At 41.2% G+C, this 23,269-nt stretch overlaps 1 protein-coding gene across 4 annotated transcripts in view; it reads left to right on the top strand.

The window, feature by feature from the left end:
• The window catches only part of DGKI (diacylglycerol kinase iota), a 215,022-nt gene that overhangs the window by 149,988 nt on the left and 41,765 nt on the right, over positions 1-23,269 (top strand). For all 4 annotated transcript variants that reach the window (XM_086467794.1, XM_086467820.1, XM_086467811.1 and 1 more), the window contains 6 exons: positions 3,968-4,047; positions 5,869-5,913; positions 11,159-11,228; positions 12,766-12,806; positions 14,350-14,477; positions 15,052-15,177. In XM_086467794.1, the coding sequence (XP_086323920.1) occupies positions 3,968-4,047; positions 5,869-5,913; positions 11,159-11,228; positions 12,766-12,806; positions 14,350-14,477; positions 15,052-15,177 (490 nt within the window). The remainder of the gene's footprint in view (positions 1-3,967; positions 4,048-5,868; positions 5,914-11,158; positions 11,229-12,765; positions 12,807-14,349; positions 14,478-15,051; positions 15,178-23,269) is intronic.

Below are 23,269 nucleotides of genomic sequence, written 5' to 3'. Positions count from 1 at the left end.
AAGGGACGTGAAGAGGCGCGTGGCTTAGATTTGTGTGGTAAGAAAATCCTTTTGTGCCACCCAAGAGCCAAACCTCTTAATATAAATATATTCTAGAATTATCTCCCAAGAATTTACTTGGTCCTTCACATTTCTAATATCAGTGGAAACCCTTCAGGAAAATGACATTTTTATGACATCTTCAGTAGTGAGGATCCTTTATTTGCTACATTAAACATTTACAACCCAATGTCTAATCTCCTCAGTCCCCTGAGGTATGTCAGACTCAGCATGAGTTTTCCTGGCATTCTCATCTACCTTAATGGTCTGTCTTGAGGCTGTTTTGTTTGGGATTTGAGTGGGTTAATCATGGTGTTTAGATCACAAATTGCATCCTTTCATAACAATAAATGGGGAAGTTAATTGAATTTTATTTTTTCTTCATGGTGCCATATGCAGTATATTCAGGATTCTTCCATTTGTGTCCTCAATACTATTAATGAGTTCACTAGCTTTAGGTATTCAGCATGATGGGCAGTTAATAAGTGGAAGATTTATTTGCTGATCATAAATTCCGTAGCTAATTTCATGAGGACTTAAGAAATCACTACTAATCTCGCAGTTAATTAGAGCATCACACTAGCCATACTGCTGCATCTACCCAACACTCCTCCTGCTGATACTTGATTTTAGTTAATGTTGCTAGGAACAAAAAGCTTTCTGCAGTACTGGTTCAGAATACAAAGCAACTGTCTGTCGGTCTTGTCTCCTGGGGTTCTTGCGCTGCTGCTCATCACTGCAGTGCTAGAGTCTGTACCCACAGCTCCCTGGGCAAAGTCCTTCTCATCGTTCAGGGAGCACAAAGAAACTGTGAGCTGGATGCAAGGGGCCAAAAAAGCAGGCGCCTCAGGAGAAAAATGTCTGGCATTTGAATGCTGTGGCTCAGGTCATGATCTGAGACTATCCCTCATTTTTGGCATATTCCCATGTGTAGACATATCCATATGTTCACAGGAGCAATCAGTGTGTGGGCATATGGGAAAGTTGCTTTGCAGTGCCTGCGCTCTTAATGTAAGACTTTGTCCTCCTGTCTCTCATCTGGCACTGTGTCTCACAGCAGTGTTCTGTACTGTCCACATCCTCATCCACACAGGGCTATTCAGAAAAGGTAGAAGTTCCTTTATTCCTGGATGAAAGTGTCCACAATGATACTGAATTCCATGTGTGTTAACTTGATGCCTTTAACTCATCTATTATAACTTAACTAATTTTGCCCCTATTGCACAGCACTGCCCTATATTTAGAACAAGCAACAATCCCATCATTTCAATCCCATTATCAATCATTAAGGATTTGCTTTTGTTTTCAAACAGCAGCTATTGTGAAGCACTTTGAAAGTCTTGGTTTTGTGGTGCATTGTGCATACTTACTGTGGTTTATGATAAAAATGAGGGCTGGGAACATTTTCCTTGTGGAAAGCCAAATGGTCTTGCAAAAAAAAAAAAAACCAAACCAAAACAAACCCAAACAAAAACCCCACAAAAAAATCCCGAACTGATAAACTTTTGGCAAGCAACATTTTATCATATACTGTAGTGTTATCCAGTAATGACTTAAAAGGTTATTCAAATGAGCATGAACCATATGGAATGGAATCATTTGAGACTCACCTCATGCACCTTATCCCTTAGCTGGCCATTGACCCAAAAAGCCATAGGTCATGCTAATTCAGGATTTCCAAGCAGAAAAATCTGCACATTTCTTTTTAAGGACAAAGTCACCCAGCCCAGAATTCCAGAATTGTTCTATGACCACAAAGAATAGACGGGACATAATTTAATTAAATCAGCGAATCATAACTTTCTTCTTTACTTGTCAGATGAGTCCCAGAAATGTCACTGATAAGCTATCTATTGCATATTAGTGTTTTCTTTTCAGACATTTTGATGGATTTCTTTAGAATTCCAAACATTCATAATGTCCTTCTCCTTTGGGCTGTCAGGAATGGTGATAGTTAAGGATTTCAGTTCTGTGTTAGCTGTGTTGCTTCAGCAGGTCAAAGCTCTGGTCCCCATTAAGTGCATATACTCCTTCATGAAGTAAGAAATTCAATAGAAAAGAGATAAAATCTGTGGTGACAGTTTATGAGCCAGTGGTGTAGCTCCCTAGTGCTCTGTAGCTGTTGGAGATGTGTCTGCTGCAATTTACTTTTTAGTGCTATAGATGAATTTAACAAACGTTTCTCTCGTAAGGGCTGCAGCGGGATCTGCTGAATTGAACCTAGATAGCCATTAAGTACTCACTAAAAGAGCTTAAAGGTCTCCTGTCAGAGCAGGTTAAGCAATAATAAACTCTAAGCAAAGAGAATCAGGCTGTAACCCAGAGCATCAGAGTGCGTAAAGCAAACCTCACAATTGACCCTCCTTTTGCTCGCTTGTGTCTCAGTCTGTGTTCTCTAGTGAAAAAATCTGGGAGGTCGCAATGAGCACTGTTCCCTTCTGGCCTTTCTGAAAACGTGCAGGTGGATTGGCATCACTATCAGCTGTCAGTGTAGCTTCAGGAGAAGCATGAGCTCTTCCCTTCTTCCCTAGTCTTCCTGCCTATCCCTTCTTTATGTTCTTGTTTCTCCCTCCAGCTTTGTTTCCCTGCTTCTGGTTTTCACGGGTTCATAGCTGTTTTGCTGTTCAATTTGCTTTCCAAACATGATGCTGGCAGCATTGTTGATGTGTCCCCAGAGCCCTGCGCTGGCCTTTGAGGCCTGTAACAACCGTGACTGCCTTAGGTGCTGCCCTACTCTCCTCCCTGAAAACGATGGAGCTTCTCTTTCTGCTGCTAGCCTCGGTGGGCCACAGAAATAAGAGCCATGTTCCCAATTATCTTTAATGCTGTGTTGTTCTCTTATCAGACTGAAGAGCTTCTTGGTAGATAAATATCTCTCCCTCTTAATGAACTTCTTTTGAACAGCAGGAGGGGCTGCAGTACAGTTGTTTTTTCTCTTTATCTCAGAACTGTCAGTGACTTCATGTTGCTTCTTGTTATCTAGTTACCAAAACTGTTTATGAGTTGATATACTGCTCTCCTTCTGGAATACTACATATGAGGATTTAAATCTCTTTCCTGCTGCTCCCCTACTTTTTTGGGCCATTGTTTGATTAAAGACCTTCCAGGGAGAAAAAAGAACTTCATTCAGTGATGCAGTTTTAGAAAATCAGGTATTCAAGAGTTTTCACTTGTTTTCTTTTTATTTAATGAGATCTTAGCAGGTAGCTCTCTTGGTACCTTCCTTGTGGACTCACATATACTTCTCTTTTGTTCTTTTTGTGGTTTGTTTTTTTTTTTTTTAATTTTATTTTTTTAATTTCTTTTGATTGCAAGAATAGAATGGCTGTGGAAACCTAAATCCCCTGTTATTAAAAATGCTACCATCAGCTAAGGGGTATTATTTGCTGTATTTTTACAAGTTCTTCTTTTTTCTCTAAGAAAAAATGAAGATGTTGTGTTGATTTTGTGTGTAGATGGAATAAAGTCTGTTTTGATTTGAAAGCAGCCTTACATCAACATAACATGGTGCTGGACAGTTTTCTCTGAAATCAGGCTGTGACTTTCATTATTTTAAAGAATTTTTGTAGACTTTTAAAGAGTTTTGAAACTGTATAAGAGCACCCCCCCAAACTCTTGTTCTGGAGTATATTCCTTTCTTTCTAGTTAATAATTGATGTTAACATAAGACAATGAATTACACAATTTAACTGAATCTTCTTTAGCGTCTTTGGTATGAAAAACAGTTAAAAACTGAAGTCTTTGATAATTATAAATGGGTGAAACTAATGATGAATAATATGTTCGTGCTTTTAAATGACTGTTAAGATTTAGATAGTGGAAAGCTTTTGTGAAGACATTCAAAAAATAACCCGAAGCATATTGCAAATCCTTTAAAGCTCAAGAGAACTCAGTTAAAGAGGTTTTTCTTTGTTTTTTGATTTTCCAGCCATTCCCCTAGGAATTATAGTTGTACGAGGAGATTGTGACTTGGAGACCTGTCGCATGTACATTGATCGTCTACAAGAGGTGAGGTTTTAGTGAATTGAGGTATCATTTATTAATCTATATTATGCTGCTTTCACTTCTCAGTGCAGGAGTCTGAGAGCTGCAACAACCATATATTAAGAATATTGCAATTTGCCTGCCTCTGAAAACAGAATTTTAGAGTTATGATATGATAATAAAAGCAGTAGTAGCATTGAAAAATATTTTCTAAACAGGAAATGAAAAGTCATATTGACTCCATTTAAATGATAACAGAATTGATGTGGATGAGTGTGTTTACTTCTCCTTGAATTGGAATGGAATATCGTGGCTCTCCACATACCTTGCTGATATTACATATGTCTTATGTAAGGGTAAACATTGTGGTATTCGAGTGGGTCTAATTATGCAAATGTAATTCTCATGGAGTAATATGAGACACCAATGTACACTAGAAATAACAGCTAGATATTTCCAAATACACAGTAATGGATGCTTATGCAGGTAATAATAATATTACTCTTACTGTCTTGAACACCTTGCCTCATGAGAGTTCATTCTAAAATACAGTCTGGGAAATGGAGACTCCAAATGCCCCATTACCTGAATAATTTTAAGTGTCTATGTCTATGCCTTTAGTGATAAAAAGAATGGATTTTTATTAATATACCATCTTTGACACTTTTTAATCTTTTACTGATATCTTTCAACAACTTTTTACAAGTGTGAGGACATTACGTAGGTTTCTATATAGTGGTCCAATTTACATAGGAGCTATGAACCTTATCCCTCCCATTAAACTCTTTGGGAGCCACTGACTTCCCTGTGATTTTGAAACCCTGTAACTGCAGCCTGAATATGGGCCTTAGTATCTCACTACAGGCTTTCACTTTTTTTGCATTTCATTCAGGATTCCCATCATCAAATATATTTCTGAACATTCAGACCTGAGCTGTGGCTATTATTAGCAGACATAAAACCATATTGTAATGTGATGCATATTTGACGTATCTCGCGATGGAAAGTTACAATGCAGTAATTGTGATGATGTTCTGAGCAGATTACAAATGTGATCTCATACTGCGCTCGGGCAACTTACTGGCCAGTATTGGGTGGCAAGTAGTCGTACAGCCCTGGAGGAAGCGCAGCTAGAAATCTTGTTTGAATTACTCATAATGGTTGTGGAGGAAATGTGTCTCTCCAGCCTTTTGCAGACTTTGTACTACTTTTTTTAATGTGTGTGCTTGATTTGGCTCAGACCCAGTTTCTGGAAATGGAGGTACTAAGGTTTTCTGCACTCTGCCAACTTGCATGTCAATTGGGGAGCTATGGTCTGTAGAACAGACTTTTTGGTAGGCTATGTCATGAGCTAAAACTATTTGACAAAATCTCTATTAAAATAAAATAGATTCCTGAACCCTGCTAAATACCAGGGTCGTTCTGAGATGATCTCACTGACATGAGGTTGTCTTAAAACAGGGAGAACTGCCAGTGGTTTTCTTTAGTGCTTTAATTATTCAGAAATATTTGCCAAAAAGATTTAGATTTTAGCATCTTTTCTTTCATTTTGTTGCTCTAAATTTAGATAGTTTTCATGGAACAAATAGGTCTGTGATGTAGTAAAGATCCAATAACATAATCTTTGTATTTTTAAAAGCCTTTTTTTGACCAAATACACACCAATCTAAACTTTGTGAGCTTTCCATGACTATTCTGTGGTGTTTGTTTCATATGCTTAAAACCAGTGAGAAATATTTGCAAAATTATTTGCATTTTCCCAATCTCTTTAGATAGTAGAAATGCAAACAGCTGTTGTTGGTTTATTTTTTTTCATCATGGCTGTGTCTTTCATACTCCTGCCAGGACCTGCAGTCGGTAACTTCTACAACACAGAGAGTTCATTACCAGGTAAGATAAGCTTTCGTTTTAGTATCGAACAAAAAGAGACTTAACAGCATGGACTGCACTCTTTGCATATGAACCCAGGCTTTCTTTTTGTTATACACCTCGATGTTAGGTGAATTTCTGATTATCATTTACCCTCAAACGTTGGAGCTTCATTCTGCCTCCCCATGAACAATCCTTTTCCTTGCAAATGTTATGGAATCATCTTTAAAATTAGCACAGCACAATGATGCAAGAGGTATTGCAGCAGCAGTGCCTTGCATATTGAAGTGAATGAGAGAGTCTGTCCTGTAGGACAAATGACAAAAGTAAAATTGTTTCTCTGTCCGAGAAACTGAATGATAACATGTTATATTGCATAGCTGTAGTAATAAAGTCTATCACTGAGAAAAAAGATGTGCCAGCAGGCCTAACTTCTTAATAATTCTGTGCACCACAGTCATATACCTTTAGTTTAACATAATCTTCAGAGTAGTTTTTTAATCCATCCTAGGCACAAATGTATCTTTTGCATGTGACAGACAGGTTCTAGTTTTAGGTGGATAGTTTTTAAAATTGGTCTCTTTGTGCATTTTACAATTTTATTCTACAGTTCATGCAATACAGAACTTGCCTTTACAGTTGGAAATATTATACAAGAATGCATATTTCTCATAGTAAAATGTTGCGCTGCACAGTGCTTAAATATGGAGTAAACTAACTCAGACTAACTCTACTGACTCCTGAGCTAATCTGATATTAGTGCAGAGACTTGACACAAACCATGTCGAGTTGACACAGTGCTTAAGATCTCAAAACAAGTTTGCACGGTGTTGATAGCCTTTTCCTGGATTTAACAGTGCAAGTCTTGGGATTAGCAGGAATGAGTTCACTGAGAAAGCGTACAGAGACCCAGCTGACAGGAATCCATTGTGGTGAAATTGCAGATAACTTCTTGGGGTTTAATGATTACCTGCATGATACAGAATTCCATTTTGGCAAGAATGCCTGTAAATGTGCTGAATGCAGGAAGATGCTATGAGAAAATGCAATTTGGCATGTTTTCCTGGAGTTGACTTCTTCATACCAGTTCATGGTTTGTTTCTGCATTTCCCTGTCCAATTTTAACCTCATGTTTTTAACATTTGTATCAGTCATTGCCCCGGAACTGAGTTTTAGAGCAGTGTTAGTGTCTAGCAAATTGGCTGATAAAACAGCATGTGTTGTTCTGTTCTGCTCATTATAAATTAACCTAAGTGACTGCTGACTGCTCCATGTGTAGGAAACTGCCTGAGGTAAAATGAAGAACTAAATCTGTGTGTATCGGGAGGGCCAAAAGAGGGTACGAAATGTCAGAAATCATCCCCATGCTTGGCTCTAACCTCTACAGTTATAACAGTATATAAATTAATTGCCTAGCCATCTTCTCTAGTGCATGTCCATGTGAAATCCCTAATATACTATCAATTTTTTATGATGTTACATTTTGAATGCACCCCCCTCTGTGTTTTGTCTTCAGTACTTATTTATCCTGGATTCTTCAAACTTTGGTTTATTCTCAGTGGGTCATTTCTACAAACTGTCTCATTAGGTTAATTTGAGGTTTGTTCCACGTTTGTTGGTGTTCCTCAATGCATTACAGAAAGTGGAAAAAGCAGGGGGTAAAGGGCATGGATAAGGTGCTTGAGTTGATGGAACTATTTTCTTACCTCACTAACAAGGTGTCACGGGTACTTTTAGGTCTCGTAAACGCAGTTTGCTTGTGCTATTCCTCTGCAGCTCAAAACATGGGGAGTCAGCAGAAACATCAGCAGGCTCAGGTGCAAATGAGAAAAATTATGCTGGAGTTGTTTTTCATTCTGTTTTGTTTCTCTAATGAGTTTAATGCTTATAAAATATCATTCTCATGGGCCTGACACTTCCCAAGTTAGTTCTGCAGTTCAACTGTAATGGAGTCTTGGAAGGAGCATATCAAAATATGAGTTTGTGACTTGAATTTACATTTACCAGTATCATCCCTATCTTAATTTTCCCAGCATTGTGTACTCTGCTAGTTCTATGAATTTTTACTTGTTTCTCCTCTTTGTATCATCTACCTTTTTAGTACACACTGTTATCTTTGGAGGTCTTCTTCCTTTTGACGTTTGTGTCCCAGTCCTCAACTTTCTGCAAATAGTGGACTAAATATTAAGATACCTAAAGCTTTGTGCATATGTTTACATAGACATTAGCAAATCTAGTGGATGTCAGAAACCCCTTGACTCTCCCACATATGCCTCACTTGCGATACAAGCAAATATAAGCGTCCCACAACTCCACAGGCCCATATTAGAGAAAGACATAGGTGTATTTTATATCTGATGCTTAAATCACTGAGTTACATCATTTGGTCCTCACGTGCGGAAAAAGTTAACTTTATTCAATGTTATGCTGTTGTTGTCTTTGCCTAGCCTGTAATGTACAGAGGTTGGAGGCAAAAACCTGTACATGAGAATAAGGTTTACGGGATCAAGTGCAATTTGTGAGTCTAAATATGGGAGAGAATTGAGGCTGTTTTATTTTTTGTTAGGGTGCCTGTAGATGCAGGTGTTGTGCATCAGAAGACATACATGTATATATAATTTATTTTAGTCAAGCAAAGTCTGTAAGTTGCTGCAGTAACATTTCAGACGAGATCTGTTGCCAAGACTATAGCCTAACTCTTAGGGCACTGAGGAGACAACAGATGAGTTGCCTGGAGCTGTCTTGGCTTTCTGTCCTGGATAATCGGAAAGGAAAGGCAATAATAGATGATTCCAGTCAATCCCAGAGGCAGAAGCTAATAAGATGAATCTTGCAAAAGCTGTCACGATACTGAATGAAATTAATAACATTTTGTAGCAGTGTCATGCCAGGCACTGATATGTGTTCACCTGGCTGAGAAATGAATGTCCATCAAAATGCTAATCGCCATCAGAGCTGCTTGAAAACAACACATAGTGCGTGCAGGCACCCTGCTGACCAGGAAGCAGGGGAAGCTAAGAACTTGTGCGTATCTGAACAACATCAGCATGACTTCCTTTTTTTTTCCCAGGTGGCTGAAAATTGTCAGATACCTTTATGTAAATCGAGAGAGCAATGTCTGCCTCTTACATATGAGGGCATTATTTACTCTGTAATCAATTTGGAGATTGTTTTATCAAGTCAGACTGAAACGACAACATCCTTCAGCATTCTCCGAGATTTTCTCCAGACTGAAGAAAGCAAACTGCTTCTTCCCTGTGGTTTCACTGACACATGTCTGGGCAGGCTGGGGAATTGAACTGACGAACCATTTTTTCTATCTATATATTCTTTATTTTTTTAATAACTTTTTCTCACACATGGCTACTCAGATAAAAATTATTTTAGAAATATGTCAGATTTGCAAAACACTGAGATAAATTGCTGAGAAATACCTATTACTTCTAGGTTTTCTTAATGATATAAGCACTGGGCAGTAAAAGCAGAGGAAAATATATAGGAAACTGAACCTTTGAGAATCTGTATGAATGTTCCAGATGTGGTGGATGTGTTTGATATGCCATAAATTTCATTTTAACTCTGTGTTTATGTTTCTGCACTTTCCCTCTTCTTGTATACAAAGCAGCCTTGCTTTCCTCCTTCAAACCATGCACATGGTGCCAGCTGCCTGAAGGAATGGTGGGTCTTGTGTTATTTGGAGTCTCTTGTTTTGGCTGGGTGCAAACCTTTGTAAAAGGTCTGCTGTAGCTCAGGCTGGAGTGGTGGATTTCTGTGTTATGCTAGGGGTTAAGCATTCATAGCCCTGTTCTCCTTTCCAGCTGAAAACCCATGTTTGTTTGAAATCTCTTAATGGAACTTGCTCTTTTAGCCAGCATTTACTTTCTGGTGTTGCACCTTCAAACAACTATTGACTTGATATAGCTGTACAATTCCCAATATGAAGATTCCTTGTCCCGCATCCTGCTGTCAGGAAAGGTGCTGGGCTCCTGTGTGATATTCTGAGAAATCCCAACAAGATACCATTGTGTCTTCGTCTGTTTTCACCAATCTATACCCATGTTATAAACATATGTACGTATATATTATTCACATTCTGTGCTTTCCGTGCAGAGCAGTACTTTTCTCAAAGATACTTTTCCTCCATGTTGCTTCTACTTTTCGTTTTCTTGCCTTATGATTTCATATACCATCCTGTAGTCTGTTACCTGAAGGAGGAGTAAAGTTTAATCCTGAGCTAGTGTGTGCCTGAATTTACATCATTTGCAGATGTGCTGATTTTTGTGCTTAAGGTGTAAATAAGTATAGAATCTGGCTCTATATGAACGTTGGGTGTGTGCCCGAGATCCACGCTATTGTATTTTCTCCTGGGCAAATCTATTTGTGTTTAAACGTTGTGTCCCAGTGGCTTTAAGATGGCTGGCTGTCCACTGGTAGTACAGAGCAGAGCCACAAAGACCCTCTGCTTTCTGAGATTCTTTTGCCTCTCCATCTCAGTGAGAGCTGAAAAAGTAAGGGGCAGCTTGTTTGACTCCTTGGTGAGTACAGGTCAGGAAATAGGCCTTCATTCATCCACAGTCATTTGGTTTGGTTCCTGAACTAATGTCCATCAGCTCCCAAGAAGCCCATCTTTTTAGCCGGAATAGGAAGATGTTGCTGGAGGATGTCTGTTTGTCTGGCCAGTGGTGGTCCCTAGGTCTGTGATTTCTGTATTCTAGGTGTAGAGAATAAGGCGTTTTTACCCTGATGTGCATTTGAGACATGCCAGGGACAGGTGAAGTGAGGAATTGCTTTGAGTGACAGATCCCTACAAGTGGGAAAGAGTGTAAAAGTACTGAGCTGGAATAAAGGAAGGTGACAGGCACACAAGAAACAAATGTAGTAATTAGGGTTCGTGGCTGTTGTTTGAGATTCCTGTGTATCTTTTTGGCCTCTTTCACCTTTCTCTGTTCCTGTGTCCTCACAGATAAGGGCGACTGTAGGTAGCTGAGAAAGCTGGTTTTGATGCAAAGCTTTTTGGTACTGCTGAGCTGAATGGAAGGGGACAGCTGAGGATGTGGCTGAAGCTAACTGTATCAATTTACTCTCATCTATGAGATGCCAACCTTGACGTCAGTGAGGAGCAAACCTAGTGGGTTTGGGCCATCTCAGTTTTGCACATTGTGCAATGTCAGTAGAGCAAAATGAAAAAAGCAGAGACTAGAAAATAGTCCTTTTAAGAGGAAAAAATTTCTTGTTTTTTTTAATGTCATTTCCCTGCCCTATCCAGGACCAAGAAAGCTCTTTCCCCAGAGTACTTTCTGTTCAGAGGCTATCTCCTAGATGGTGCTTCCTTGATGGTAAGTCCATCTCCTTTCTTTTGTGCCTAGCATGCTGCTTGCTTCTGGTGTGCGTGTGAAGGATGGTGCATCTGAAAGTGTTACCATGGAGGGGTAACTGCTCCTTCCTGTTACACCAAGCAGGTGAAAAAGGAGCTGGGTGCCCCCCCTTTCCCCTCTGAACAATGAAACAGGCCCTTCGTCTAGCAATCAAAATGTCTGCTTGTAGCATTGTCACCCCAAGGAGGCATGTTCTTCCAAGGGTGGTTAGAGGTTTGGTTTATCAGTGTCTCTGTTGTGATGAGCAGCACTTACTGCATGGCAGTGCCTGGACTCAGAGTGCAGCTGGTTTTGGCAACATGCTGCTGCTGGTAAGGCTGCATTCTTCTCTCTGGTGTCTCTTTAAGTACTATGGTGTTTCGGTACTATAGTGTTTAACGGATGGAAATGTACTTCCCTTTCCCTGTAAGTTTGCACTTAATGTAACTCCCTGGAGAGCTGCACTTGTATTTGACCCAGACTTTGTCAAAGCAGACGGCTTATCTGGGCTTTACATCAGGCTCCAGAGCACTAGAATTAGCAGCTAAAATGGATGGTATCTGCTTTTGCAAAAGCTTCAGCATGGGGAGACTGAAATTTTTATTGTTCTAAACAAAAACAATTTATCCTTGGCAATTTCTAATCAGTCTTCATTGTCTCTCATGAGGGAAATTGATAAAAGACACATTGAGAATCTGTTTGGTTTTTGGAGAAGGCTGGGTGGGTAAATGCATTCAGTTTTTGTCTTTAGGGATTTGATATTCCTTTGCAGTGCCAAAACCTACGATGCTACGTCACTGTGCTCTTGTGTCAAAACTCCAGAATGAACGAATCTGATTTCACTGCCCAAACTAAATGCAAAGCAGAAACAAAAAAATCACATCTGATGAAGCGCATTGTAGGTGATAAAATACTTCTGGGTTTGGTAATATAAATTATTTGGCAGTGACAGGATTCATAATTGGTGCTTTATTTAGTGAATCTTCCCTATTTTCATATGTTTTTCATGAGTAGCACGAATCGTCCTTGAGCGTATTGGTAATTCAGGATGAATGTCTGTGGCCATGCATTTGATTTACAAAGAGCTCCCAAGCATGTTATTGTTCTTTAGATTCAAAATTTGAATTAATCCTATTAGACCCATCAATTTCATTATATGCTTGCTATACACTCATCGGAACAATGCAGCTTTTTCTGTCACATATTTTAATGTAATCAATTCTTCTTATAAGCCTGAAATCCATTTTATACATTTTTTAATATTTATTTCAAGTTAATAATTTTAGTGAATATTGTTTTGTTAAGCCTCACCTTTAAATTCACTGTTTAATGGGATAGGAATATGGACATAATGAATGAATCAGATTATGTTCTTTTGAAACCTCTGTGACTTCACGGACATTGAGGTTGTTTTACACAGTAGTGATGTTAGCTCAACCCACCTTCATGGGGTTCATGGGGTTCATGCAGTTCTACTCAGACCATTTTCTTCACTGCAGCTCTGTTGTTTCTCTTGCAGCAACTTCTGCTGATCGTTTTTACCGCATTGACAGATCTCAGGTAAATCTCTATTCAGTTATTGTTTCTATAGAATTTTTTTTTTTTAAGCTATAATCAAATGCAGCTTAAAATGAATTATCTGTCATTCCTCCTGTGTATTCTAAAATGCTCCTGATGTCTCATGAAAAGTAGAGAAAAATTTCTGGGCCTTTTTAGTTTATGTAGTTTGCATTGTTTCACTGAAGTTTTATATCTGCCGGACATCTACCCTTCTGTGTACTACCAATCTGATCTACAGATCAGAGTTTTCTACATTTGTCATCCTTATCAAGTCCTACTAAAGGCATCTGTGTGGCACCAGAGTATTTGAGTTTATCTTTTCACTGAGGCTCTCAGTCACCAGAAGTCTTGATCCTGTGTGTGTGACATGGAATAGCTATGGAAATTAAGATGATGTTATAAGTTGAGAATTATGAACAGAGCTGTATCAAACATTCCCAAAGAACCCCAAAACAGCATGTAGTTCCGTTGGATTAAAACCTATGGTATAGACTTGACAATCTGAGTAAAAGACACTTTGACAATTTTACACAGCTTTTGGTGTTTCTGATTTGTAGCCAGAAAAGGCCAATTAGTAGCTCAGCGTTAAGTTCCAACTGTTGATTTCATAGTCCCCCTGAGAACTGCATAAGCTGTTTCTGAATCACATGAACATGAGCAAAAGCAGCTGGTGGTTTAGTTCAAACAGAACGATCTGTGGCTTTGTTCAGAGGTCCCAGGTTCAGTGTCTACATGTAGCCACCAGGGGACTTCTTTGCACACAGTCATATAAACGCTCTGATGAAGTTGTGCCATAAGAGTTGGAAAGCAAGTGTAAAGAAGATGCTGCTACAGGTTAAACTGGGTGATGTGACTCTGGCTTATTCTGCATTTCTTGAATACTTGACTCTGTACAAATGATCATCTTTCCCTTCTACTCCTTTGCCTTGTGTTTCTGTGGGGAAAAGATCAATACTGTATGACGGTCCTCAGGCGGGAAGCTTCCTGCCCACTCGCCAGGTAGACAGTCCTACTCACACTTGGTATTTTTTGAAGGATAATGAGCCTTCAGTGCCAATAACAAAAAAGAAGGACTGAAAAAGAGAGCTTTGGTAGCAGAGATGTGAAACCAGAATGTACAAGCAATGGAGGTCTGGGACAGTATCCCAAACAATGAAAATTTCTGACAGCCATCATCAGAGGGCAGACATTAGGTGTTGGTCCTCATTTTGAAATGCAAACCTCGGCTTTTTGGGTAGACCTCCAGTTTTCAGCTGAACGGTACAGAGTCACTGAGTAGTAGCCTTTTAAATGTTGCTTTGAGTGTGAAGCTTGCTGATTTGGAATCCTGTTTGTCTTGAAATCGATGAAATAGTTATTGGTGACTTCAGTGGCATTTGTTTTAGTGTGTGTGTATGTGTGTGCACTTAAATACACAGCCAGAGTCCCGTGACTCCTCTTCAGAGACCCTGATGTGCACCCAGCTTTCCAATACCCAGCTGGGTGCTCTGAGAGACCAGTGGTCCTGCAGGTTCATTATTTGATCCTTGTATCACTCCAACAGGAACATTTGCACTTTGTGACGGAAATTTCGCAGGACGAGATTTTTATTCTGGACCCAGAGCTGGTAATGTCACAGCAGGTGGGGACGCCACCAGGAATGCCTGATCTGGTAGTGGAGCAGGCCTCTGGGTGAGTGGTGCTGGCATCTGGCTTTCAGCAGCCATATTAGAGTTGGGCATCTCTTTTCTGGTCCTCTTTTCTGAAGGACTGGGAGATGTGGGAGAGTAGATCTTAGATGGGAAGCTGGGCACAGGATGCAGCCATGGTAATGACAGAAGGACAGTGGAATAACATCTACTCCATTAGGCATCCTGGAGCACGCAGCAGGACTCATGGACTTCGGCACCTTTCAACCTTCTCGCACGCCCTGACTGTATCTGCCCCACCATAAATCTGTATCAATTGAGTTACAAGCCCCTCGTCTGCATGGTCAGGGCTCTGATACCACTGTATAAGGCCCTGAAGTCCTCTGTGCCTAAGAAGGATGGTGAAGTGTCTCTGTTTCTTCTCATCATCTGGGCAGACCAGAAGCGCTCCTATTCATCTTTAGGAGAAGTCTTGTATTCATAATGAATTAAGTTATTTTAGTTTGCTATGGGCTGCAAAATGCTGGGAACCAGTAAGCATAAGATAGTTTCAAAGTGGAGCATGCAAGGTAATTTCTGAGCAGTGAATGCCTTTCTCTTCCTTCTTCCCTCCCTAGAATATCAGATCGGTGGAATCCTGCGGTTCGAAAGCGGATGCTGAGCGACAGCGGCCTCGGCAAGATTTCCCCACACTACGAGGTACCTGACAAACAAAAGGACGCCAGCCAGACACATATGCTGCAGTAAGAGCCCTCTGCATTTCTCTGCTTGATGATGCACTGTCACCATCACCACAGACAACTCCTAGTGACCCCTTTAAGCTTAATGAATTGTGCTGATGTGCTGAAATTACAAAAGTCCTTTTGCTTTTTCTCTTTTGCTTCCCCCTTCTGTTTCTCCCTCTTCCTCCATTATTGCATGTTCTTGCTTTTGTTTTTTTCTCTGTGGCACCCTGTACTTTTAATAAACCTAGATCCAGGTTTCCAAAAGGAAATACATTGTTTTGGATGCCTGAAGTTCCAGCTAAGGAAACCTTTGTGGCAACTAGTTGTGAGAAACACGAAAGCGCTCACCCTTAAGGTGTAGCTCTGATGCAGTGTGACAAAGTAGAAACCTCTACAATTGCTGCTTTCTTTCAAAGATGCAGACAGTAGTTTTCATATAATCTTGAACCACAGACACCATTGTAAGTGTAGGATGACTAAACTGGTTTTGTTGCTGGTAATTCCCCCATGTAAGAGATTTCTGCCACCACAGTTCTGTTTGCCGTCTTCAGATTTGTGTAAGAATATCTCCTTTCTTTCTCCCCCTCTCCCCCTCTCCCCCTCTCCCCCTCTCCCCCTCTCCCCCTCTCCCCCTCTCCCCCTCTCCCCCTCTCCCCCTCTCCCCCTCTCCCCCTCTCCCCCTCTCCCCCTCTCCCCCTCTCCCCCTCTCCCCCTCTCCCCCTCTCCCCCTCTCCCCCTCTCCCCCTCTGGCTCGCTCGCTCTCTCTCTCTGGCTCGCTCGCTCTCTCGCTCGCTCTCTTTCTCTCTCTTTCTCTCTCTCTCGCTCACTCTCTTTCTCTCTCCCTCCTCTTTTTCTTCTTCTTGCCTGTTTTAGAAGTGGTTCTCAGCTTTTTGGTCCTTTTGCTTTAGATTTTCAAAATTAGCAGTAGATCCGTAATGCCTACCAAAGTTTAGATGGGAAGTACCTGTCTGAATTGTTTTGCTGGCTTTGAAAAATTCTAGTCTTTTGGAGTTGGTTTTTTCCCACCTAAGTACATAATGTGTAACTGTGTACATCACTTCTGCTTTATGTTTCTAGTTCTACTGTATCTAGATCCCTATGAACAGGTTTTAAAAATTAGAAATAGTGACCATGTTTCAGTTTGTCTTTCTGTCTCGGGTGTGTGTGGACAGAGGCTGCAAGGTGCCTGCCAAGTACAGCTCCAGGGCAGATGCAGTGTGGATGGGAGGCTGCGTAGCCATGTGGCTACAAACTGGAAACTTCCCAGCAAACTCGAAACTGCTGGCAGGAGAAGGAGGTGTCATGGTAAGAAAGGGTGATCTGGGTAGCACTGCCAGGAGACACTTACTTGGTTTTCTCCTATTACCCTGAGGGATTCTGCATCAGTTCTTGTTTTTATGCTCTGCAGCATGAGGAATGGTGCATGCAGGTTCATTTTTCCACAGACTGGAATGGCAGGGCCCAAAATTTGGAGCTGGAAAAGCTGGGAGAAAAATGATGCTTAGACGCTTTTAGGCAGTGTGGAGAGATGGTGACAACATGTGCACTACTAATTGATAAGAGGAATGATTTTGTTTACATCAGTGTGACTGGAAATGTTTGCTTAGTTGATACAATTATGTCTGGTAGATTTATTAATTACAAGCAAACTCAATGACACTGCCCACAGTAAAGTGTACATGTCACTGCCTCCTATAAAGAATTGTTTTCTTTATGTAAACTTTAATTGTTTTGGCTGAAAATTTTCATGGTAAGATTCAGTCTTTGACTGATTCTTTTTCTTTTAGTTAAAACTTCTACAAAAAGTCAGTTGTTTCTGAAGACAAGATTTGTGGGAAATGTGCTGCTTTAAATTACCTTCTTTAAAATAAATAAATCCAGCAGTTGTTTCCTGAGGCTTTTTAGTGCTGATAGTGGAGTGAACTTCATTGGAATGAAATTTTGGAGGCTTGACATTTTATGAAGTGTCACCACAATACCAGGGAGGTGCCTTTTGCTGTCTGGAGAAAAGTACTGCTGAGTTTGCCCTGCTGCTGATGTTGTTCATGCACTTTGGAGACACTTCAGATTCAAGAGCTTTGCTTTCAAAAGTTTCCATCTGCACATGCCTACAGAGGAGTTATGCCCCTCTGTGTTTAATCCTGGTTGCAGGCCTGCCCTCTGGGTTGAGGGAAGGGGGGCTGCGCTGCTCATCAGCTGATCTCCAGTAGCAAGGAGAAAAGGGAAGCAGCAGTCATGGTCAAATGGAGATGGGTCAGGAAAAGATGTATGGAAGAACAGGGAAAAGAGGTTGCAAGAGCCGAAGGAGTAGAAGCAAAGAGGCAGTGTGTGCAGGAACTCAGGGAGCAGGGTTAGGGGATGGGAGCTGGCAATTAGGAGCACAGGGGATGTAGATGTCTGGGAAATCAGAGTTAGAATAACGAAAAGGAGGACATGGGGTGCAGATAGGTGAGTGAGACAGGTTAAGGGCATGGGGGAGAGGGTCTGTGTCTATTTCTTTCCAGAGTCTGGAGTTCTGGGTTGATGCAGATTATTCGTTAGATCGATAGGCAAGCTCTGAAGTAAGTTTAGACACTGCCTCATTTGCTGCCAAGCTGGAAGGTGTATAGTAAATGAGATGGGACTGCAGTAGATAAAGCAAGATATTATTACAGTTAAGACAGCTGAATGTGCCTCTGGAGGTCTGGCTTCTCCTCTCAGTCTCCCTGACAGAATTTCTGAATGATGAAGATTTACGTCAAACTTTTCACAAATAGCCAGTAACAACAGGCTCCTCATTCTGTGCATGTCCACTGTGAAGTAGGATGGATTCCTTGGAGGCAATTACAAGGAGACTTTGAAAAAGAGTGAAGGGCTAGAAACAGAAATAGGCTCTCTGTGTGCCTCAGGTTGTATTACTAAAATTAATGCAAAGTTTGTGCCTGCCTTCCTTCTGACTCTCATTTGCTCAGCTGCATAATACAGATGATACTGCAATCTCACCTTAGAGGAGCACAGAGAGGGTAAATTTCATGGTCACAAGAAACTTGGATACTATGGGGAGAATCTGTCAGAGATGCTTAGGAGACAATTAATCATTTTACATTCTGTGCACAGTTTTGGTAGTGTGGAATAAATAAGTCTTGAGGCTGTGCACCGCATACACAAGATACAAAAGGATATCAAGCAGGTCTTTGCTTAAACACTGAGGCAAGATTCCAGCAGAAGAAAGTAGCAGGTGTCAATGTGATTAAAGGTTGTCAAAATACTTGAGTGCAACAGGGCTGGAGTATGATGCTCAGATGACATGAGCTCTGGCATTTCCAAGCTTCTAGGTGCTTTCTAACCTGGCACTTTAAAGAAAAACTTAGAAAGCACTGTTATATTTTGGGAGCTGAAGTAGCTCACAGGTTCTTTATAGAAGTTTGTCCCTTCAGAAATTATTTTTCAAATAAAACTTGTGGAAAGGATTTTAGCAAAATTTCCAAAAAGGAATATGGCAGAGCATAGAGAGGACAATTCCTCCTGTATATGGAGTTCTTGCAGATCTTTTAAAAGTCATCAGTGTCCAGTGTTTTACATCTAGTTCAAAATACTGTGCAGCATTTCCAGCTCAAAGTGCAATTACGGCCTGTCACTAGAGGAAGTGACAGGGGACTTGCTGTGAGAGAAAGTGTCATCAGCTGACCCACTGAGGCTGTTTTTTCGATGGTAATTTTTCTCCCAAACAGGGTTTGGGAGTGACCCTCCTCAGAGGTTGAGAGCAGATTAGAGCACAGCTGGTCATAGTATGGCTGCAGTCTGCTTAAAGTGTCTCTGGCATTGCTACATATATGTGTGTTTGTGTATATATGTAAAAATCCACTTTAAGATGAAGTAATTATTTCTGAGATGTGAGGAGTGTAGCTAAAAAGACAAAGTATGCAAATAGAGAGATCCCTTGAATTACTTCAATCAAAGAAAGCAGAGAAGAGAATATGTGATCTAAAAATAATAATGATGTTTTGGTGTTGCTTTTGATCACAAGCTGTTAGGGTAAAGAGTAATTTGAATGTAGTGGTTTTGAGGCAGGCATCTTTCTGAGAGAAAATTGTTTATGCTTTTGTTTTTAATTGTGAGCTTCATGTTCGTTCATTTTCAGGTGTCTTTTGGTTGATGGCATTTCATGTTTTGCTCCCTTTCTGATAGCTCTTTGATGTGTGACCAATGTGTGAGTGGGCAGGACATGAAACAGTGTCTTGATGCAGAACCAGGAGCTGGGGCAGATTGTAGCTTAATAGGAACATCAAATTAGTGTGAATGGTGCATACAAAAAACAATGGAAAGACAATTACTTGGACTGCTGGCGCTTGATCTTGGAAAAAGTGAAGTATTCAGGGCTGACTCCACTGAAGTGTGCAATTGGACTCTTCCTTTGAACATGAGTGGGTTCATCATCCTGATTTATCCTGTGAGCAAACGGTGCAGTGAGATGGGGGTAAGATAGCCTGCTGTAAGCATTCGTTGTTGGCCATGTATTTCTCTTCCTAGCTACGTGTTTGTCACCCTATTATGTGATGAGAGCTGGAAAATTAAATAAAATAAACCACACAACAGTATACAAAGGTGAAAAAGTGACTATACCTTGGTAGAGGTTTAATCTACGTCTTTTAATTGAAGTCATTAATTTTCCCATTGTTTGGGGCAGTAACAACCACTCTGCTAGCATCTGTCCGGCTGTGATGGTAATGTGTTTCCAAAGCTGCTAGATCCATTGTCTGAATTGAGTGCATGGCTCGTGAAGGGTGGGCAAAGGTTGGCCAAAATGCCATCTGGTCCTGTCAGGGAGAGAAAGACAAAATGCCTGTAGGGGCTGGAAGGTGGCTGCAGCCCTTTACGCTAAGTAGACATTAATTAGCTAGTAATACCACCCAGGCACTGCTCTATGAGACAATAATAACCTAGTTCCTGAGAGGAAAGAAGAAAAAGGCTGAATGCCAAGTGTTTCAACTCCAGCCACAAGAATCAGATCATTGCCCAGGAAATCAGTGTGACAGTACAGATGTTACAAGGTGGTTTGATATTATTTTTTTTTTTTTTAAAGAGATATCTGTGTGTGGTACAAGGTGAGAAGAGCATGAGGGATGCAAATTTTCATGTAGAAAGAGAAGGAATGGTCATCTAGTGAAAGTTAAGATAATATAAAGAGGTCACTCTTAGCATTCGAACATGCTAGGCCAAAGCTCCCTAGTGATAGTGAACCTTTAAAATTTCAAAGGTTGGTGAAGACTTGAAAAATTGAAGTGTTTTGCTAAAACTCCTGCATTGGAAAACTCAGCATGAGCTCTTAAATAGGCAGAGTAGTCTGTCCTGGTGTGTTTTATAGCAAAATCTGAATTAGTTTTCTGATTCAGATTTAGTTCAAGCTGCATTTATAAGCTTAAGCCACAAGTGTGAAGTGCGTATATTTTTGCCAGCTATTTGTACACCTGTACAAAATATGTTCCATTGTTTAAAATCCCAGATGATGCTCCATGAGTACCGATTGCTTTCAAACAAACCTTATTTGAGTGAAGGCATAAATCACCATCTCACTTCACTGAACACTCCTGTGTGGTCCTTAGAATTGGATCATAACAAAATGCAGTGTCTGTTTATGCTCAACTCTCCTGTTTGTTTCTTTTCTGTTGTCTTAGATGCTTTTACAAATAGTTTGTAAGGCACCACTCTTACTACCTCAAAATAGAGAATGAGAAAGGTTTGCATAAAGCAGTTCTCCACCCTTTGCTAGGAAAGTGATATTAAAAAGGAGGGTGGTTTAGTGAAAGGAAATATGTGGACTCAGAGAAGAGGAAAAGTGATGTAAAGAGAACTGAGAATGATTCGGGGAAAGGTAAACATGAGTTAAACAGGAAAAGTACTTTGAAGAAAGTGAAAAAAAAGTTATAAGAATATAGCAAATGGGCAAGAAATTGTTTTGAGAGAAAGCAAGTTCCCTGAGTGAGACTGAGTGGGAAAAAGTGATGCATCCCAGTGTGGGGTCTGGTGCTGTATTTTGAAAGCTCTCACTATTGTCATTGTGATGCCATCACAATATTAAAATCTTGTGCACATTCCAGATAGAAGCTACAATTTATCCACCATTAGGAAATCTTTTCTTCAGTTGCTGCTGTAAATCATCTCCTATCCCCATCTCGGAAACTTTCTTGACAAAGAAGGTAAAGGGGCCCAAGATAGTTGGTTTATATTCAAGGACCACTTTTTCCAAGCTCAAGATCGGAGCATCCCAGTGCATCACAGTCCACTTGGTGGACTCCTGATGGTTTGTTTGTTCAAACTGACTCTTACAGCAGGAAATCAAGAAGGGGAGCCGGGAGACCCACATGGTTAAACAGGGAACTGATGGGCAAACTTAAGTGGAAGAAGAGAGTCTATAGATCTTGGAAGGAGGGGATGGCCAATTGGAGGACTATAAGACTGTTGTCAGAGGATGTAGGGAGGTAACTGGAAAGCTAAGTCCTCCTTGGAGTTAGGCCTTGCAAGGGAGGTCAAGGACAGCAGAAAGGACTTCTTCAAATACATGGCAGACAAAACTAACACTAGGGGCAATGTAGGCCCACTGTTGAATGAGGTGGGTGCCCTGGTGACAGAGGATACAAAGAAGGCAGAGTTATGGAATGCCTTCTTTGCCTCTGTCTATATTGCTGGAGACTGTCCTCAGGAGCCCCAGACCCCTGAGGCCCCAGAGGAAGTCGGGATACAGGAGGAGTTGCCCTTCGTTGATGAATACTGAGTTAGGGATCAGTTAAGCAAGCTGGACATACATAAATCCATGGGCTCTGATGGGATGCACCCGCAGGTGCTGAGGGAGCTGGCGGAAGTTTGCTAGACCTGAGGACTGGAGGAAAGCAAAAGTCACTCCAGTCTTCAAAAAGTGCAAGAAGGAGGTCCTGGGTACCTACAGACCAGTCAGCCTCATCTCCATCCCTGGAAAAGTGTTGGAACAACTTATCCTCAGTGCTGTCTGTAGGTGTATCAAGGATAAGAGGGTCATTAGGAGCAGTCAACATGGCTTCAACAGGGGGAAGTCATGTTTGACCAACCTGATAGCCTTTTATAAAGACATAACCAAGTAGATAGATAATGATAGTGCAGTGGATGTGGTTTATCTTGGTTTCAGTAAAGCATTTGACACTGTCTCCCACAGCATCCTTGCAGCTAAACTGAGGAATTGTGGTCTAGATGATCGGGTAGTGAGGTAGATTGTCAATTGGTTGAAGGAAAGAAGTCAGTGAGTTGTGGTCAATGGGACAGAGTCTAGTGGGAGGCCTGTATCTAGTGGAGTCCCTCAGCGGTCGGTACTGGGACCAGTACTAGTCAATATATTCATCAATGACCTGGATGAGGGAACAGAGTGCACTGTCAGCAAGTTCGCTGATGACACAAAAACTGGGAGGAGTGGCTGACACACCAGAAGGCTGGGCTGCCGTTCAGAGAGACCTGGACAGGCTGGAGAGCTGTGTGGGGAGAAATTCAGTGAAATACAAGGGCAAGTGTAGAGTCTTTCATCTGAGAAAGAACAACCCCATGTACCAGTATAGGTTGGGGACTGACCCTTTAGAGAGTAGCGTAGGGGAAAGGGGGTCCTGGTGGACAGCAGGATGACCATGAGCCAGCCATGTGCCCTCGTGGCCAGGAAGGCCAATGGCATCCTGGGGTGTATCAGAAGGGGTGTGGTCAGTATGTCGAGAGAGGTTCTCCTCCCCCTCTGCTGTGCCCTGGTGAGACCATGTCTGGAATATTGTGTCCAGTTCTGGGCCCCTCAGTCCAAGAAGGACAGGGAAGTGCTTGAAAGAGTCCAGCAAGAGCCACAAAGATGATTAAGGGGGTGGAACATCTCCCTTATGATGAAAGGCTGAGGGAGCTGGGTCTTTTTAGCTTGGAGAAGAGGAGACTGAGGGGTGACCTCATTAATGTTTATAAATACGTAAAGGGTGAGTGTCAGGAGGATGGAGACGGGCTCTTCTCAGTGATGTCCAATGATAGGACAAGGGGCAATGGGTGCAAGCTGGAGCATAGGAGGTTCCACATTAACGTAAGGAAAAACTTTTTCCCTGTGAGGGTGGCAGAGCACTGGAACAGGCTGCCCAGA

This window comes from Leptosomus discolor, chromosome 1, assembly GCF_034619465.1.
Source record: "Leptosomus discolor isolate bLepDis1 chromosome 1, bLepDis1.hap2, whole genome shotgun sequence".
In the NCBI taxonomy this organism is placed as follows: Eukaryota; Metazoa; Chordata; class Aves; order Leptosomiformes; family Leptosomidae; genus Leptosomus; species Leptosomus discolor.
This window is presented reverse-complemented; position numbering and strand designations above follow the sequence as displayed.